The sequence below is a fragment of the Armigeres subalbatus genome, chromosome 2 (genome assembly GCF_024139115.2).
Source record: "Armigeres subalbatus isolate Guangzhou_Male chromosome 2, GZ_Asu_2, whole genome shotgun sequence".
Lineage (NCBI taxonomy): Eukaryota > Metazoa > Arthropoda > Insecta > Diptera > Culicidae > Armigeres > Armigeres subalbatus.
In genome coordinates, this window is record NC_085140.1 from 38,027,015 (window position 1) to 38,047,218 (window position 20,204).

Below are 20,204 nucleotides of genomic sequence, written 5' to 3' on the forward strand. Positions count from 1 at the left end.
CCGCGCGTCTTGCCGCACGGCTAAGGAGGGCCCCCGGGTTCTCTACTAAATATAATATTCGCTTGATGCTTTTCCGGCTCTGAATTTTCTCTGGATCTAAGTCATCGAACGTGTTAGGATAGGATAGCGTTCACTCTAAGCTTCTACAAGATGCCTACTTGTCGTTACAGGTAACGAGTATCCAATCATAGTCCTTGTTTCGATGGCAGGTCGGTCGATTGTTAAATATGATATTCTCTTTTTCTCCTTTCTAGTTTCACGAGTTGTACCAGGTGTATAAAGGGCTGGATATTATTAAGATTATACAACATGGCAGACTACGGTGGGCTGGACACGTTGTTGGTATGCTGGAAGAACGTCACGCGAAGATAATATTCAGTAGAGATCCCGAAAGAGGTCGCAGGCTTCGTGGAAGGCCGCGTACACGATGGCTTTTTGCAGTTGAAGAGGACCTGAGGGCGCTCAATGTTCAGGGTAACTGGCCCAGGATCGAGTCCAGTGGAGAAGTATACTACATTCGGCGTAAGTTCATCTAAGAGCTGTAGCCCATCAAGTATCAAGTAAGTAAAAGGCTCAAGTAAGCTGCCTTACCGAGGTCATGTTATCTACGTCGCTCCGGTGGGGCCATCTTTGATATGCGGTCGCGATACATCGATTCGTTCCTCAGCCGATGGGTTCCAGACAGACGCTGTTTGAGCCGCACCTCCAGGTGGGCAGACCTTGAACAGACGAGATATACCTTCATTTATTCACACCATACCTCTAGCCGATGTCAGAAGGAGGGCAGTATCCGAGTTGCACTTCCAGATAAGTAGCTGGCGGTTAATCCGTGGAAGCGTGGGAGAGGAACTTGTGCGACTCGTCGCCGTATTGGAGCATCTTGATGTCAAGTCACCGTATTCAGCCTTCGATATGCATATTAATGTCTGCATCTCATTTTGCTATCAAATCATCATATCTCAATCGATTTTTTTTATTATTGAGTTATTTTCGTCTGCTGAAGAAATTATCTTAAATTTTCATAGGATTTTTTCAAGCTTTCAACAAGCATTTGAATTTCCAACAGAAAATGTTTTGATGTTTCAGCGCAATATTTTTTTGAATTTACAAAGTAAATCCTTGTAAATTTTCTCTCCAGGGTTTTTCCTATCTTGTAAAATCTATTGAACTTCGAAGGAAATGTCTTCTAAATTCCTCAGCGAAATTTTTTTAAATTTTTCAGAAAAGTTTAAGTAACATTTATGAATTTATCATATTTTTAAAAAATATTTTCATTATTAATATTCCACTTGACATTAAAGCATAATGAAAGCATACTTTATACCCAATATCTGTTAAGCATGCCTCCACTTCGATTATACGATTGCATGCAGCTCTTTCCAATTATTCAATTACTGCTACTGCAATTTCATTCTGATGGATGTGATACAAAACATTAAATCTCTTTCAGTATAAAACATAACAATTAAATTAAATTTATTACAAATGAGCGATTTCGTGTTCAGCTTTGATTTTTTGAATGCTTTTGGTATCCATCTATAGTACATTAACTAGCATTTCGACTCTAATCATTCGACTATAATGACTATTTTTTAGGAATATGGGCTCCCTCCGGTTGAAAACCATTTTCGTCCGCCACATAATTGATCACATATTGGGTTCCATCGGGTCCAACATAAGAGTACGACCCTCGCACCACTATTGCTTCCTGGTCGGTACCGACATTTTTGAGCTCAGCCTGTTCCTGGCGAGCCGTTCCATCACTGGTTTCAAATCTGTTAACGATAAAGTCGTTGATTCACTTGTATATTCGGCCTCACTAACCAACACAATTCAATTCACTTACTCAAATCGGTACCCATCAATGCCAATATTTTCACTTTCGTACTTGAGGATTTGAGCGTTGGCGGAGTCGTCTGCTGGAGCTGCCAGAGCAATCGCCAGTAGAGCAAAGAACACAACTATCCGAGTCATCTTCATTAACTTCTGTAACTAAACTTACACTGAAATCTATTCTAAGCGACGCACGGCAGAATACTGAACCCATCCCTTTCAACTTCCGCTTTTATAGAAGAAATCTCACCTCAACTGTGCGAAGAAAGCAATCAATAGATTTTTCTGCAACTGACTTTGCCCAGCCGACCCCACCCTCGAACACCTCTCAATTAGAATAAGTAATTGAATAAACTCATCTCAATTATTAGAGTAGTTAACGTTACGTCATTTATTGCCATTTCGACAAGATTGAAGACAGACGACATCTTTCAACTGTAATTGACGCTCCTCAGCTAGATCATAGATCTACCGGTCTGGGCGCGCAAGGATCTGGCACGTGTTGAGTCGCATCCACTTTCAACGCACACGACATGTTATGGGTAGTCAATCTGAGTAGCAACCTTTATTGGAAAAGTACAAGCCTGCAAAAAGACATAGTGAAACAAAAATTCCTATCAGCAGGATAATGTGTGACGAAGCATAGCCATTTTTTTAAAAAGGTCCCAAATAAAAGTTATCACACAATTACATTCGTCACAATTGATTAAGAGTTCATCACTAGATAATCCTTTCTTGGTTTATGTTTCAACAAAATAATATTATACATAATTTAACGATCTAAATCATGGAACTTGGTACTGTCATTTTGTTATAGATTGCTGTAAAAGATATGTATATTAATTAACCTTTTGACAGAAGTAGTTTACCCTTCTGTCATTTGTTTCATTATGGTTTACAACAAACCATTTGAAATTCCAACCGTACGCGTGCGTCCTTTCATTGCATTGGTAGCACATTGAACCAAGCGTAAACCGCAGCAAGGGAGACGACGCCTTTCAATATTTCCAAGTTGAAAATGATCTGCAGGTTGTAGTCAATTTCGCACTTTCGTAGGCGCGTTGCATCCCAATTGAATCAGAGCTATACTATCAAGGAACGGGCAGCAGGAGGCAATGACGGGAACTGGTTTCATTAAACTTGACTTAAATTAAACATTACTCATGTCGGGAGGTAAATACGAAGGCACGACAATATATGCATATAAGAACTCTCGCTGGGTGAAACGAAGAGTTAAGTTGGTGTATTTATTGACGCGTGATTGAGTTGTGAGGATTGCGCCATGGTGCGGTGCGCGGTAAATATGATGGGATTGGGATATTTCTTACTTCAGTGACATTTCATTCAAATAGTGTATAACATGAAGAAAGTTTCAAGGGTGTTCCCTGAAACTCTAAGCTCTAGGGATTTTTTCTGGGCCCTTTACCAAAGCGGAATATCATTGAGAGTTAAGGAATTAAGCTTCGCATTGTGGAACCGAAATCATAGAACTATTCAATGTTGCTTGTTCAACTTCATTTGCCAGAAAATAAACCGTATCCTTTGCATCCCGTCTATCAATGTTTAACATCCTTTTCTAAACGAGAAATATTGCCGAGATTCAAAGCTTATTGTAAACATACTTTTTCGAAGCCGATCCAAATGCATTAGTCTCAGAAACATAAGCTTAGCCTCGCGCCGTCGTCGAGCTGAGATTGAATTTCAAACATATCTCTCACCGTCACCTCCACCGCACCCCATCGATCCGATGCGCGAACACTTTCCCATTTTGGACAAACATTTGCCACAAGCTTTGACCGGTTCGTTTCTTCTTCTCCGGTTTCAGATAGTATATAAATGATGGTACTCTCGAGCTGCATAAATTAATACCAAATGTGGATTATTGAAATGAAGATGATCTCAAGGTCAACCACATAATTTCCCTCGCGATTTCGGTGTATATGGCTCCGGACGAAGATGCGTTGCGATCATTTAGAATTGAAATGCATTTTGATTTCTACTTTCAGTAGTTGTTTTCTCAGTGTATTGAACAATTCAGCGGTACATGATTTTGTTTTATGCAAATAGTTCGCCTGTTAATAATGGAACTGCCAACTGCAGTTCATTATTTTGCAAATGATAATATGATAATGATTCACCCAACCAGCGGATGGCAGATTTTAATACAGTTCTGCAAAAGAACTTTACAGAAACTGCATAAAATTTTGGCATATACAATTTCGGAAGATTTCAATACAACCATTGTATTGAAATCTTACAATTTTGTATCAATTTATTACAGTGCCTGTATAAAAAGCTTATGGTATATTAAAACCTTGGAGAATTGTAGGGGGACTGTTTCGTTTTCCATCTCACTGAACATATATTCATCTCATCGCGAAACAAAGAAAGACGGTACTAATTTCGCCACTTCTTTTTCTTCTTTTTTCTTTGTGTACTCACTGCTGAAAAAATCACAAGAAACAAATCAAATACCTTTTCATTGCTTTGTTTTTCGATGGATGAATATTGAATCTATGAGATGTAGTTCAGGAGCAGTAACCCTATATATCAAGCTATTAAACAATAATTGTAACATTTGTTTTTTGAATGCGGTAGTACCATCCATTGTAGCAAGGCACCTGTCTATAGTACTGATCATATCTGGCAATTGATTTGATCCTGTTTATATTATTGTTTGTATTTCATCAAACTCCTGTATGGAGGACCAAAAATGGGTAAGGTGGTTTCATAAGCAGATGTTGAACAAGACACACAAACATCCTGCATCCTAATCCTGCATCCAATGACCAGCAATGGGATAAGCCAAAGGTAAATTGCAAATTAACAAAACATCAACATCATCTCAATCGAACTCAATTCTTTAAGGATAATTATTTGATAATCTTTTGAAAAGTTTTGATATAAGGTACACTGGGGGAAGTGGAAAAAGGGGGTAAGTGTAAAAATCGACTCGAAGAATTGGAATTGTACCTACTTTATAGTTTTTACCACATCATAACATAATGCAAGAATATGCTTTGATGCTCACACTAATACTATGTTGAAATTTGTATAATACATACACTAACACGGTTAACGCTTGAACTGTAATTTTAGGTTTTGCGAAAAATTGATTTTTGCATTCATAAAATCAATTCTTATTTGCACCAATTGTCCTTTTTTCAAGTGAATTTATATCACAGGTGACCATTTTAATACAATTAAACTAATCCCTTTCAATTGGTAGTGGTTTGTACCAAGAAGGCAAATTATTCAAAGATTTTACACTTACCCCAGGTATCAAACACTACGGGGTAAGTGGATAATGTTCTAATTAAGCAATTTTTTTCTCCCCCCCAGGGTTTATTTCGATAGCTGTGAATCTTAATATGTTCCTTCTTCGTTGTCATTGTGATTCCAGTGGTGATTGGACTAATATAAATGAGAAAATGCCTGATTAATCCACCTATCGGTATTGATGCCTTTTACATGTTTTAAATATGAAAAAAAATATATGAGAAAGTTAAAAATGGCACTGATAGGTGAATATATTTTATAATTCACATTAATTTTTATTCATAACAAGTTTCACCGTTGAATGCAATTGTTTTGCGAACAAATTGGTTAAGGACAAGTGTTTAAGAATAGTTGATAATTTTGTACGTGCTTTGCGCACACACATACATACAAATACGCACATACAGACATCATCTCAATTCGTTTAACTAAGTTGATTAGTTTATAATCCTGTAAGTGACATTTTTCCTTTAAAAAATTCATCTTTGGAACGAACATATAGATTTTACGTACACTTAGTGTTCGAGAAGGCAAAACCAGCCCTCCCCTAGCTATTACGAGAATTCCTTGAGGATCTATTCTGTTAAAGTAATGAAATTATTCCACAAAAGATACTCAGAGCAATTATCGTATTGATTTTAGTTATATGTAACTACTCATCATTATTGAAGGTTAAGGTAACATTGGTTTTCCACTTACCCCATCCCACTAGGGTAAGTGGAAAAACAACTCCTAATTTTAAAATGAATTTCCATAAATTTCTAGCGATCAAAATGGTATGAATTACCGCACAGTTGGTGCAAAATTGACTGTTTTTGATAGCCCATTTTGATTGAACGCATTTAGATCATTTAAACTGGTTTTACACTAATTCAAACATGCACTATCGATTTTTCCTTTTCCACTTCCCCCAGTGTACCTTAATACAATATTCTTCCGCTACTGCTTTCAATAACGTGCGATTTAAGGGAAAACTTCAAATGAAAATAAATAAAATTTCGGTGGAACAGTTCTTGATAAACTATATCATCCTCAAACTTCCAAAATATTCATCCAGCCCTAAAGACGCAAGTCTATTTTTATCACAAGTCCACCGTTTAAAAAATCACCTCAAGTCGTCTTAAATTACCCGCACAGTTATGCATTTCAGCGCTGACACGGTCATTAAGAGTCATCTTCGTGGTACTGAAATCTGAACGTGATAACGAAGCGTGGCATACGCAGCAAGAGCAGCATGACCTCCAGCAACCGACCAGCCCGTCTGTTGAGCGAACACACCTCAAAACATGGTAGGTTGCGTGGCCTTTTTGTAGGGAATTTAAAATTTAAATCATAATTGCTCGTCATCTGTCGTTGCATTTATCGATAAGCCACCTATGGATGCTCGCCCCGACAGAGTTAACGGAATATGCAAAGAGCTTCCCATAAATTGGAGGCTAATTCATTCTGACGTAGATTATACGCCGTGTAAGATTGCAGCAGTAGGGACATGTTATTGAACGGGTGCGAGAAATTGATCCGTGTCATTGCGATGCATCACAATTACCGCTGTTGGATGAGAAGTAAATATCTTTAGGTGGTACCTATCACCGCAATAATTGGCCAAGGAAGAAATGACGAAAAAAGAGGCAAATTCTTGTTAAGTCTGAATAAAAATAAAATCATTTTATTCAACTTTGCGAATTGAGCTTAATTAGGATCATTGAAATAATAATCATTGCTTTTTTCACACCAGGCGGTAGGATAACCCTGATGGAAAAGTGAGAAATCGCCAAAAAGTGCCATTTCAGTTTTAACAAATTTTGATTTTCTTACCGAAATAAGTTTAAAGTTGCCCCTTGTTGCAGAACAAATGGTAAAATATAAACTTTGTTCCAGAAATTCTAAAATCAAAACCAACTTGTTTTGTCAAATCTTCATATTTACATATTACGAATTATAGTCTCAATTCGGATTTCAATACTCTGTAAAACAAAAAAATAAATATAAATATATTCAATAGTTTAATATAAATGTAGTAGGCAAATGAAGAATATTATTCCAGAGTTCCAGAAAAAATGCAAGCTATATAAAATTTATCACATTTTTTTTTTGTTCATGCAAAACTAATTTAGAAAATTCTAAGGCAATGTACACTCAAGGGAAGTCGGGGTGACAATGGGTCTGTGGGGAGAGAATGGGTCAGCGCCCACATTGACAGTCCGGAAGTCGGATAAGAAAACCGTTCAAAAAGGTTTCTTATAATTCAGTTTTCTTGTCCTCAGATACATTAGATCTATTCTTCAAGCATTCTACATAGTTTAATCAGTGACCCATACTGACCCCCATTTGACCCATTTTCACCCCCGACGACGGTACACAAAGTATCAGTTCTGGATTGAAAACGATAATAAAACCTGTCCACGTTAAATTTCGGACACATAGATAATGTTCAATTGCATAGCCACTATAAAACGTCCTCTCGGATTTGTACGGACCAATGAGCAACACAGTTTAATCAGAATGAGGCGGTCGCAATACAGCTGACAGCAGGCTCCTTTGAGAACATCCATAAATTACGTAACGCTTTGAGTTGTCTCAAGTGTGACGACCAATACAAAATTTGCAGACGCTCCATACAAAAAGGGTGACATAGGGAGCGGAGGGGGTTTGAAATCAATAAATTTTTGCGTTAGGTAATTTATGGATCTTCCTTCCTTTGAGATGTGGTGTGGCCAGAAACCGGAAATCAGTCATCTTAAGGTTTTCTGATGTGCGGCTTTTGCCCTTGATCAAGAGGATATCCAATCCTGCCACCCAGTTTTGCCTACTGGATAGGAGTAGGCTCAGATGCTCCCTAGTAGCACACATGTATCACCTAGGTTACTGCAACTCATATGTGACCAGATTTGGTCACACATAAGTTGCTGCAACCATGTTTGTCTGACTTGTGTTGCTCGGGCATTTTCCTTTCCTTTCGGGCGCTGGTCTGACTCTGAACACGTAAGCGTCAACCCTCGCATGGCCTCCCTGCATACCGCAAGGCATGCGTAGATAACCATGGAGCCAGAGTATAGTGACGGAGTATCCTTCCAGCAGCAGCAGAGTCTGTGGTGATAGGCGATAGTCCGACTATCACCACGCTCGGCTCAGCACAGCGAGCACGGATAAACATCAACAAGGTTCTGAAGCAGAACCTTCACACAAGATAACAATACAAGAACGGGAAGCATTCGTTAGGCGAGTGGTGGAAAGTGAGAAGACTGACAAGCATACTCCAGCCGTCTTCAGTGAAAAGATGCTTAGAGTCCGGGCATAAGTCCTGGGACTGTAAAGGCCCCCAACCGTTGCAATCTGTGTCATCGCTGTGGTAAGGAAGAGCACAAGGCGCAGGAATGCGGTGTGACATCAAAGTGCCGCATCTATACCATGAAGAGGCAACCCCGTAGCCACGTTATGGGTGGACCTTCGTGTCCTTTCGAAGAAGCTAATAAAAAGAAAGCGTGCAAGTAACACAGATGAATCTTAATCACTGTGCAAGTGCCCATCAGCTGCTGTGGCAGTCGGTCTCGGAGTCGACGACCGATGTCGCTCTCCTGGCTGACCTACAACGTCCTTGCCGATTACGTCAACTGGGTGGTAGACGGGTCTAGGATGCCAGCTATTTGCACGACGGGACGGTACCCGGTCCAGAAGGTCTATCAATTGTGTGGTCTAATGCCCCACCAAGGTGACCAATAGAACAATTCGATGATCGACTAGCTATCCTCCGATCTAATGGGTCGGAAGCTGGTCGTCATAGTGGGATATTTCAACGCTTGGGCAATGAAGTAGAGCAGTCGCTGTACCAATCCCGGGGGTCAAGCGTAAATGTGTAAATGCATTCTCACTTGTAAAAAAAAAAAAAAAGCGTTACTACAGACGCTAGCGAAGCCCGACACAGTTCTAGTCAATGATGGTACCACTAGCACATTCCATAGAAATTGGGTGTAGTCATGGATTGTCGTTACGTTTGTCAGTCCTGGTCTGTCAATTCGTCTTAAGATCAACCAACTATGACATGCAGCATCCGAGGATGGGGAATCACTGCCCGTTAGTGGAAGACCAATCACTCCGACAGCGAATTTCACCGGGTCCTGGGGCTTGAGACCAACACTAACAATCCAAGCGGGGATGCTTTAGTAGCTGTTCTATCACGCGCGTGCGACAACTCCAAGCCTAGGAAGGCCCTGTCGAGAAATGGCAGACACCCGGTATACTGGTGGTGTGTTGAGATTGCAGCCCTTCAATCAACTTGCCTTAAGGCTAGACAAAGGATGCATCGTGCCCGCACCGAGGAGGTAAGAGCGGATCGCCGTGAAGTGTTTCGAGCTGCAAAACTGGCCCTTAACAAGGCCATTAAGAGCAGCCAGAGAAACATGTGCGAAAGTGCCAACGCAAATCAGTGGGAAGACGCCTTCAGGATTATGATGGCCAAGACCAAAGTAAGCTCTTCACCCCCTTAACATGGAGAGTTGAGGCGCTTACGAGCACTTGTGTACGTCATGTGTCTGTTTTGGAGGAGTACGTTTAGTACTGCCTATCCTCCAGAAGTAATACTATAAGATAATCCCGGGGGGATCAGTGCATTAGAAAAGAGGTTAACTAAAGTAATCATTCGTTACTTGGGTGGGTTTAGTGAGTCGGTTTTTCGTCATCGATGATAATTTCAGGTGTCAGGTGTCTGTTTGCTGATTTGCCTTCATCCCTCTATAAAAAAAACCCAGATTAAACAACCTAGCGGTTATGTTGCCTTTCTCATGCATCATAAAATTTATTGAAAAAATCACATTAAAAAGATCAACAAAACTCAAAGGTGCAGCCCAATCGGGTTCTATGCAAAAGTGACGTAGGACTACGTAGCTATACGAAATGGATGGAATTTGTCATCATAGATTGTGTCTCTTTATCAACAATGATATATAACGCTTCCGAACATCTCAGTATTAAGAATAATCGTTGAACTCGGTAAAATTTTACCGAAATCAATAGCAGAACTGTTCGGTAAATGATTTTACTAATTTTCGGTTATTTTGTCAGTTGAACAATAGAAAAAAAATACAAAAAATCTGTTAAATAATTACCGAACAGGTCTGCTAGATTTCGGTAAAATTTACCGAATACAGTCAAACCTCCATGAGTCGATATTGAAGGGACCATCGACTCATAGAAATATCGAGATGTGGAGTAGAAAATCCTTGGAAAGCTATTTGAAGGGACCATCACAGTAACCAAGAAAATAATTTTTAATATGGCATAATTTGTCTCCATGAGTCGATATCGAGTCATAGAACATCGACTCATGGAGGTTTGACTGTACTGTAAAATGAGTTAAGTGTGTAAGCTCTCTCTTCCTCTTCAAAGATTGGTGGCCCTGATAAGAGTCTTTTGTTTAAGTTTTTGATAGGAATCTGTGAATTCCGGTTAGTTCTGGTGGATGCTGAAGTCCATTTCCCCTGTTTCGGTAAACATTTGATAGATGAGCTTCTGTAAAGAAATAATGAAACAAGGTAAAATTATTTCCATTTCTGATATTAACGCACTAATGCCACTAAAATTGGGTAATAAGAAGTTTTTTTTTTGCCTCCGATGAATACTCTGTAAACGAGAATAAGAAAATTAGATAAGTTAACCATTTTGAAAGTAGTTTTCTTTTATTTTATAAATTAGGCCCGTTAGCCCCGCCCCTTTGCGATCTGATATGGGTAAAAATATAATGTGCACGCATAACGATTAATGAAGGGGTGGGGCTAATGGAATTACTTCATTAGATATAAAAAAGCCGCTTTCCGGCGCGCGCGAGCCATTTTAATCGGGATTCCGCAGACAACGGGCCGTTCGGAAAATGTAATTTACCACTGACTTGCAAGCGGGAGAAAGGGCAACAATAAAAATAAATAAAAGATTTAAAAAATAGGTTTTACGTTATACAAATCAAAACAAGGCACGTTAAATTTTTTAGCGAATACAGCAAAAAATATATTAATATGCCGTGACGTAACTTCACGAGATGTACCTAATATTTCTATGTAAAACTAGATTTAACGTATTTTTACGTCAAATTGATCCATTTATACATCGCGCAACGTAAAATCTGATTGGTGAAAATGTTTCTATGTCTGCGCTAAACTAGCGTAATATTACTTGTTTACTTACAAAATATTACATTAGAGGTGATATATTGTGCAAAATATATGTAATATTACGTAACCGAATCAGAACTGTCAGTCAATCAAGCGATAAGTTCTCACTTTGAATTGTTAGTATTTCGGTCGCCGGAAGCAAAAAGAAAATGTTATTGCGGAAAAGATTTTCTAGTGGATTATTTATTCTTCACTCGATCGAAAATTTCAGCGAGGCATCAAAATCCCTTCCGGTACAAAAGAATCCACCAGGTAAGTTATCTCCGATGCACGGAAGCTCCTACAAATTTACAATTTGTTATTTTCAAGCTGTGGTTCCATTTTTGTTGCAGGACAATGATCCGGCGGAATTATGCTGCAGTTCATTTGTCGATTGCAGTTCCAAGGAAGGAAGCGGAATGAAATCCAACCACAGTGTTGGAAACGGACTGAGTACGGGTAAACAATGAGGCAGAGGAAAGCCATCGGATTGCAAATGCCAACCATCAACAAACGGGTAACATCTTCAAAGCAGGAAATAATTCGAATTGATCTAAGTCAATGTGCTAGGTACTTGTTTATTTTTGAATTGTTTTTATTTGTTTTCTGATCAAATGGTCATGACAAATCTAAGCAGCTGTTCAGACTTTGAATAAGCTTAGTTTATACCTACGTGTTGTAAACGATTTGCCGATATTTTCGAAATGAATAACAACATTGTGATGTAAACCTATTTCAAGTGAAGTGCTCCGCCGGACCCGCATATGAGAAGCAGTATGAAATTCAAGTTTTCTGTCAACTAAAACACGTACGCACTAAAAATTTGAAATCTAAAATTAATAATTTAAATTTGTATGGAAATTTACTATTTTTTAATAAAAACCAAAAAAATCATAAATTTAAAAATTTAAAAATTTGAACGTTTAAGAATTTAAAAAATAAAAAATTTAAAAAATTAAGGATTTCAAAATTTCAAAATTTCAAAATTTCAAAGTTTTAAAATTTTAAAACTCAAAAATTTAGAAATTTAAAAATTTCAAAATTTCAAAATTAAAAAATTGTAAAATTTAAAATTTAAAAATTTTGGAACGATTTCATTCTGAAATTCTGATGTTCCTCCAGGAATTCCTTCGGAAGTTCCTCCAGGAATTCCTTCGGAAGTTCCTCCTGGAATTCCTTCAGAAGTTCTTTCAGGAATTCCTTCGGAAGTTTCTCCAGGAGTTCCTTCGAAAATCCCTCCAGGAATTCCTTCGGAAGTTCCTCCAGCAATTCATTCAAAAGTTTCTCCAGGAACTCCTTCGAAAGTTCTTCCGGGAATTCCTTCGAAAGTTCTTACGGGTATTCCTTCGGAAGTTCCTCCTAGAATTCCTTCGGAAGTTCCTCCAGAAAATCCTTCGAAAGTTCCTCCAGGAATTTCTTCGGCATTTCCTCTAGGAATTCTTCCGGAAGTTCCTTCAGGAATTCCACCATAAGTTCCTCCAAGAATTCCTGCAAAAATTTCTTCCAGGAATTTCTCCGGAAGTTCCTTCAGAAAATCTCTCGAAAGTTCCTCCAGGAATTCCTTCGGAAGTTCCTCCAGGAATTCCTTCGGAAGCTCCTTCACGAATTCCTCCGGCTGTTCCTCCCGGAATTCCTCCAAAAGTTCCTGCACGAATTATTCCAGGAGGAAGGAATTCTTCTTGAAGTTTCCCCGAAAGTACCTCATAAAATTCCTCAGGTTGTTCTTCCAGGTATTCCATCGGAAATTCCTCCAGGAACTCTGGATTTTTATTAGGAGCGAATCCAGGAATGTGTTCATGAGGTCTTATAACTTACTTCGAGAAATCTACAGAAATACACTTTAATTTTTTTTAGAAAATTAAATTAATTCCTATAAAGCAACCTCCAGGAAAACCTCCAGAAATTAATTTAGGTATTTAAAATTTTTATTTTTGAAGTTTAAAATTTTGAAATACCTAAATGAATTTCTGGAGGTTGGTTTATAGGAATCTATTTAATTTTCGAAAGGAATTTAAATGGTATTTCTGTAGATTTTTCTGTAGATTTCCTGGAGAATCTTCGAGAGGAAATCCTGGAGGAACTTCTGGAGGAATTGCTGGAAGAACTCCCCTGAGAATTCCTGGAGGAACTGCTGGAGGGATTGCAGGAGGAACTTCCGGATGGATTCTCAGAAGATTTTCCGAAGAAATTACTGGAGAATCTTTCGGAGGAATTCCTGGAGTAAGTTTTTGGAAAATTCCTGGAGGAACTTCCGGAGGTATTCCTGGAGCAACGTCCTTAGGAATTCCTGGATGATCTTCCGAAACTCAGAACTCCAGAAAGAAATCCTGGAAAAACTTTTGAAGGAATTCTTGTAGGAACTTCCTAAGGAATTTCTGGGGTAACTTTCGAATGAATTCCTGGAGGAGCTTCCGAAGTTATTCCTGGAGGAATTTCCGAAGGAATTCCTGAAGGAACTTCTGAAAGAATTCCTGAAGGAACTTCCGATAGAATTACATGAGGAACTTCCGGAGTAATATTCTGGAAGAGTTTTCAGAGCAAATACTGGAGGATGTCTTGGAAGAATTTAAGGAGGTTAATCTGAAGCAGTTTTTGGAGTAATTACCTTAAGGAACTATCAACAGACATTCCATAAGAACTCTGCGGGAATTTCCAAAGAAAATACTATGGAAATGTCCGAAGGATCTCCTTGAGTTTCTCCTTTTGAGCATTTCCTGGAAGAATTTCTGAAGAAACTCTTGGAGAAATATTCAACGGAACTCCTGGGGGACTACTCGAAAGAACACCTGAAGGAATTTTCGGAGGAACTACTGGAGAAATTACCAAAAAAAAATCCGAGTGGAATTTTCGTAGGATTCCTGAAAGAATTTCCGGGGGAATTTGAGGAGGACTTTTTAAAGATGATTGTTAGGCGAAATATACTCAATCCAGTTGAAACCCGGAATTGGGGGGCTAGCGAAGTTGGATTTTTCTCACAATCTGTACGTTAAACCTAACTTCGGAAGTAGTGTGCTGAATAGCGCTTCGCGATATGAAAACAGCGCATCACTTCCGAAGTTAGGTTTAACGTACGGATTGTGAGAAAAATCCAACTTCGCTAGCACTCAAATCCGGCTTTCAACTGGATTGAGAATAAATCAAATTTTGTCAAAAAACGTTAAATGAATAAAATAACGCCACGCTAATCCAAACAGGCTGGACATAATCTATCACGCCGCTGGGACAATATTTTTATCGAGTCTACCAAAAATCCTAAAATCTTGAAAAACTAATCTTTAAGCATGAAAAGCTGAAAATTTAAAATAAAATATCCGGAAAACCTGGTACTGGAAAAATTAAGTATTGCCAATTATTGCTTCAAAATACTGTTAGTTTAAACAAAAATCAATAATTTGTTATTATATTGTATATTAACGTGCAAAACTATGAGAAATAAAAACAAATATAACATTTATTTGATATGCATTTTGGAAACATGAAAGAAAATTCCTGAACACCCCTAACCCAGCAGCCAAAAGCGAGGTTTCTGCTGGCTGGTTATTACGTCGTTCTTTTCATTACGTCGAACATATTACGTTTTACATCGTTTCATTTTGGCGACAAAATGCCAATTACGTCATTTTTTGGTACACAAAACAGATGTAATAACACACACGAATTACGACGGCGATGATGTGCATCGAATCCGATGTAATATTACAATTTTTTTTTGCTCTGAAGAGTCCTAGTTGGAAAACGCATTATAAGTATTTTTTTTGTTTTGCACTTTTTTTCCCAAGCAATTTCGTCAAAAATCTAAAAACCAAATAAACAAAAAAAGGCAAAGCTTTTTTCACGCTAAACACGCCATGATCTAACACTTGAGATTCAAAATAATATAATTTGTTGGTGGCAATATAGTTGCCACTGCCTCATAAATGGTTAAACCGCGCTTTGCGGAATCCCGATCAAAATGGCTCGCGCGCCGGAAAGCAGCTTTCTTGTATTCAATAAATTAAGCCCGTAAATTTGAATGGATGGAGTCACTAACAGCATCCAAGCTACCACGCCAAACTCCGATGCCACCGAAACAGTCCATTTTCGCAATTAAACCTTTCTTTTCAGAAAATGCTGGTCCTGAGAAGAACCAATCTTCTTTCCCCAATGCGCCTTTCCAACAACTAAATGACACCATAATTTGTAATAAATTTTCAGCATCCCACTGGCGGTGCATGATCTCAAAAGGGTTATTTTTATTGTCAACCGTTTCTTCATATGAAATGCTGGTTCGTTGAGGTTGAATGATCTGCAGCAACACACCGAGCACCACCAACAATGCGATGGATTTCCGTTGAAAATGTTACCAGCGCCTTCGTGATGCTGTGTCCGCTTCGTTGCAATCGCTTTGATGCGTCCGCTCTGCGTGTAATCTTGTTCAAACTGAGGATTAGATTCAAACCAGCAAGTGATTGATTTTTGATGTCTGTGCTAGTGATGCATATACGTGATGGTCGCTGCTGGTGGTGTCATCCTACAGCATGGGTCAACAGAAAAATAAATCAATTCTTATTAATTGGTTTGGCAAATATCAGTAAATATATCGTTTCGAAAACTTTTTTTTATACTAAACATAGTTTATAAAAACCTTGATTAATCATTGGTATTGGTACCTTAAATAGGAGATACATTGAGAATGCATTTACTGATTTAGCCGGAATAAAATAACCCTTCAAGTCGAACGCAACTGAATCAATATCGAAATACCAGTACAAGTATTTAATTTGTGCCTTTCTCTTATTTTGTTGGTTGGTTTACCTATTTCTAAACTTTTTATCAATTATCGATAATAAATAATTAAAACTCGGTATACCATATAAATTCAAAGAAGCGTTGACTCATCCTTGATCCAATGGTCCAAAAAAATTCATCGAGAAACGGCTGAGATATTAAAGTTTAAAGTCTATCATATTTTCGTGACGGTCCCCGATTTCCGCAATCATAAAGTGTACCCCAATATAGAAAAGACAGACTTAGTCCTACGTCAAAAGCACTTTAGGTGAATAGATCGCATATTTTCTATTACTTTTCATGTTTTTGTGTCAATGAATACGCATTGCCACCATTCTTTGAAAAAAAAAACGATTTTGATTTTTTTCCAAGGTGGGCCAAGCGGGGTAAAAATCATGATTTTTCAATAATTCCTAAATGCAATGTCCGATCTGGCCAATTTTCAATAGCAAACAATAGGACCGCATTCCCCGTCGAATGCAATCTTGTTGCGAGTAAATCCGGTAATGCTAAGTTCAAAATAGTATGTCTACAAAATCTACACATACACACATACAGACATCACCCCGGTTCGTCGCGCTGAGTCAATCGGTATGGGTCTTCGGGCCTTCCATAAAAAGTTGTTTTTGGAGTAATCGTATAGCCTTTCGGTGAAAAAACCAATGACTAAGTGATTGACATATAACACTATGGACCTCCGCGCATCCTATAAAAAGTTTAATTTCGAGTGATTGTACAGCGTTCTCGTTCATTTTTGTGTACGAGAAAGGCAAACACACACAAACACACTCCGATAAGCTGTTCGAATATTAATTCAAGTTTATGGCACAGTGTTTCAGTTAAAAAAGATTTTTTGATGGGAAATGATAGCTTTTGGTGCAATAAAAAAGCAAAACAAATAGGATACTGTCCACGTTCTACTTCAGCTCATTTGTGCTTTTATAAGGAAAAGCAACCCATATTAGTCTGCCTTCCACGGTCAACAAGTGAACCCGAAATTCATCCGAATTATGTGTGCTTGCGCAGCATGTATGAATTAAATAAACACTCTCAAATGAAGATTCTTCTGCATTCAAACCTGTTCGAAGATTGCCATCTGCGTGCATCCTTGAAACTAAATTCAAGACGACACGACGACGATACGATCCGAGGTGTTGCGATGATGGTGCACCTTACCTTTGATCGCGCATGGTCGCTGCTGGTGGTGTCATCCTACAGCATGGGTCAACAGAAAAATAAATCAATTCTTATTAATTGGTTTGGCAAATATCAGTAAATATATCGTTTCGAAAACTTTTTTTTTACACTAAACATAGTTTAGAAAAACCTTGATTAATCATTGGTATTGGTACCATAAATAGGAGATACATTGGGAATGCATTTACTGATTTAGCCGGAATAAAATAAACCTTCGAGTCGAACACAACTTTTTATTCATACCAGAATATATGAATCAATTTCGAAATACCAGAACAAGTATTTAATGTGTGCCTTTCTCTTATTTTATTAACCCCTACTGTGTACATCTCGGAAATCCAGTGCCATCCAGCTATATGGTGTCCTACTGATCTATCTTCATCAGCCGGCTTCGAACGTAGGTGGACGTGCCGAACAGGTCCTCTCCCACTGAAACAAATGAACACCAAAAATCCCCGATTTTTGGACAATTGCACTATTTGTATATGTCAAAATTTTCAAAACGATTGATTGTGAATTGAATATCTACATAGACTTAACTGACGATGCTGTGTCGATCACCATTGCAGCGTGGCTCCTTGAGATGAGTAAACAAACAACCCACTGCAATGTATGTATAGGGAACGTAGCTTAGTAGATGTGTTTTCTTGATAAAAACCCCAGCCGAATGATGCTAACCTTTCAGTTTTAGAAAATGAAGTTCAGCACATTGTCTCTTGTTAGGTGGATTGCAGTCCCACTGATGGTTCTGGTTCTGTCGTGGTCCACACAGTTAGCCACCGGACAGGATCTGAGCGATCCCGACATGCAGGCTATGCTGACGGAATACGAAACGGAGCACATGGTGGAGAGTTATCGCTTCAAGTAAGCATTAAGTAGAGACTCGCTTATTGTCTAGATTTGTGACATTTTGTCTTTCCACGTGAAAACAGATATGCAACGGCTGATGGACATTTTCACGAGGAAACAGGCATGCTCATGAACCCAGGCACGCCGGACGAAGAATTGGTGGTGGCCGGAAAGTACGGCTACGAGACGGATGACGGCACCGAAGTTATGGTGATGTACGTTAGCGGGAAGAAAGGATACAACGCGAAGACGAAATTCCGCAAATTGGCAGAGTCAGAACGAAAGAAAAAGTTGTTTGCGTCGTTAGTGGGATGAGTTCATGCAAAACTGCAAAAAGTGAATGGAATTTGTTGTATTGCTTTATTGTGTGCTTTGTATAATAAATTAGTGTAATCAACCGACTAAGGAAAGTAAGGCACTGCTTGGAATTCCAAGCGGTTTTGGTAATTCTACAGCCGGTGTTAACTTATATCCATCCTTGTCAGCCTCATAAATCGCGTTGATGATTTTCCCATCGGGTGCTGTGTAACTAAATGATCCTTGAACCTTCATGTATTGATTTCCGGCATCATCGGTTACCAGTTTACCTTCTTCACGTCTTTTCTGACCATCGCTTGTTTCAAATCTGTTTTAAATAAATCAATTCAACAATTAATTACTTGAATACGCCACAGAGCAAACATTACTCACTCGAATGTATAGCCGTCTTCTGTTCTCACAAATTCCTTTCGAACAATAGTCGCTCCGGAACTATCCGAAGGTGATACTACATTGGCAGCTGCCAATATCAGGGCCATCATGAATATCTGGAAATATTTACTTGCCATAAATCTAACAAATGAAATAGAACAAATTCTTACCAATTGGCATCCCATCTCAAGTAAACTTCCAATCAGCTACTGAGCCGAAACCAAACTGTCTGATGCCGAAAACAACAATCAAGTATATGCTGACTAAATTGTCCTTGTGAACCGTGTATTTCTGTCGTTTCATAAACCAAGGTACACCGAAAGGCCTCAAGTTCACACTAAATTAACTTGTTATGAAAATTTACCCAAGCGTTATAATCGGATCAAATCAGCCCTACGAGTTGGGGGTGTGTTTGTGGATAGGTGTGTGTGTCTGAATACACGCATCTCTTTTTTTTAACGTAAATGAACCGGATCAAGCATTCTTAAGCAAATGCATGTGTCTGGTTACAGTTATCAAGCAAAGCAAATTTATACACATGAATTTTAAAATAAATTAAAAATAATGAGAATTGGTTTCCATACATAGGGCTATTTTTTATGTTTTTGGCATAGATGAAATCTTCTCATTTAAATAATTATTCAATTAAATTGTAGTTCAATTAAACGGAGTAGCGTAACCATTAACATGTATAGCATGCTTAAGTTAGACTTAGTTTTTTTTATCAGAAAAGATGATTTCAGACCAGCAAAGCACCACCTCCTTTAGATGGATTATATTTTTCTCATTAATTTGCACCTTCAAGGTCTGAAGCTCGGCTTAAGACAATGATTTAAACAGCATGAATGCGTGTGAGCTTGAATTATTAGATTACTGGCGAGAGATGTTCATGATGAGCATCTAAAACACGAGTTTTATGGAAACTTCTTATATTCGCTAACATTTTTTTGTTTATTATTATACAGTCCTTGACTAATACGCGACTTGAACATCCGTTTACTTAAATTAAATCATACAAATAACTGATTACATTAAAACATTCACAACAAACGTTAAACGGATTTTTTGCTCATATTATGTACGGCAAAAGGTCTGCTCTCCTCACTGCTCTTTCAGGGACATTAAAACGGAGTTTCGCCAGCTAGGAGATCCGGGCAGCCAATGTTGTTCTGCAGTAGGCCAAATACGAGGAGCGTCTGAAAAAGCATTCTCCTACCTCTCAAAGTAGGAAGACTCACGAGTTCGCAACGGTGCTCATATGTTTATATTTATATTAGCTGGCCTGACAAGCTTTGTCTCGCCAATCATTGATCAATTTTCTGATACAATTTTTTTGGAGATCGTAAAGCAAAATTGTGCAAAAAAGTCTCTTATATTTTAGCCCTCTTGCCCTCAGATACATTCAAACTATTCTACAAGCTTTCTATGTAGTTGAAACATTGACTCATT

The 20,204-nt window shown here is 38.4% G+C and overlaps 3 protein-coding genes across 6 annotated transcripts; 1 reads left to right on the forward strand and 2 right to left on the reverse strand.

The window, feature by feature from the left end:
* Positions 1 to 1,452: 1,452 nt before the first annotated feature.
* On the reverse strand, positions 1,453 to 2,047 carry LOC134218474 (flexible cuticle protein 12-like). Its single transcript, XM_062697489.1, has 2 exons — positions 1,847 to 2,047; positions 1,453 to 1,775 (listed from the first exon to the last, which is right to left on the reverse strand). The coding sequence occupies exons 1-2, from the start codon at positions 1,978 to 1,980 to the stop codon at positions 1,586 to 1,588; spliced, it is 324 nt and encodes a 107-aa protein (XP_062553473.1). The 5' UTR covers positions 1,981 to 2,047; the 3' UTR covers positions 1,453 to 1,585.
* A 15,539-nt stretch (positions 2,048 to 17,586) lies between these two features.
* Positions 17,587 to 18,536, forward strand: LOC134214290 (uncharacterized). Of its 3 annotated transcripts, none has more exons than XM_062693698.1 (3): positions 17,587 to 17,826; positions 17,908 to 18,080; positions 18,149 to 18,536. In XM_062693698.1, the coding sequence occupies exons 1-3, from the start codon at positions 17,800 to 17,802 to the stop codon at positions 18,378 to 18,380; spliced, it is 432 nt and encodes a 143-aa protein (XP_062549682.1). In that variant the 5' UTR covers positions 17,587 to 17,799; the 3' UTR covers positions 18,381 to 18,536. The 3 variants fall into 3 exon arrangements, with proteins under 3 accessions (XP_062549682.1, XP_062549683.1, XP_062549684.1); XM_062693699.1 differs by having other exon boundaries at positions 17,590 to 17,826; positions 17,902 to 18,080; XM_062693700.1 differs by having other exon boundaries at positions 17,590 to 17,826; positions 17,940 to 18,080.
* Positions 18,407 to 19,082, reverse strand: LOC134214291 (endocuticle structural glycoprotein ABD-5-like). 2 transcript variants are annotated; one of them, XM_062693703.1, is made up of 3 exons: positions 18,926 to 19,082; positions 18,756 to 18,871; positions 18,407 to 18,690 (listed from the first exon to the last, which is right to left on the reverse strand). In XM_062693703.1, the coding sequence occupies exons 1-3, from the start codon at positions 18,938 to 18,940 to the stop codon at positions 18,459 to 18,461; spliced, it is 363 nt and encodes a 120-aa protein (XP_062549687.1). In that variant the 5' UTR covers positions 18,941 to 19,082; the 3' UTR covers positions 18,407 to 18,458. The 2 variants fall into 2 exon arrangements, with proteins under 2 accessions (XP_062549687.1, XP_062549685.1); XM_062693701.1 differs by lacking the exon at positions 18,926 to 19,082 and having other exon boundaries at positions 18,756 to 18,892.
* Between the last annotated feature and the right edge of the window lie 1,122 nt (positions 19,083 to 20,204).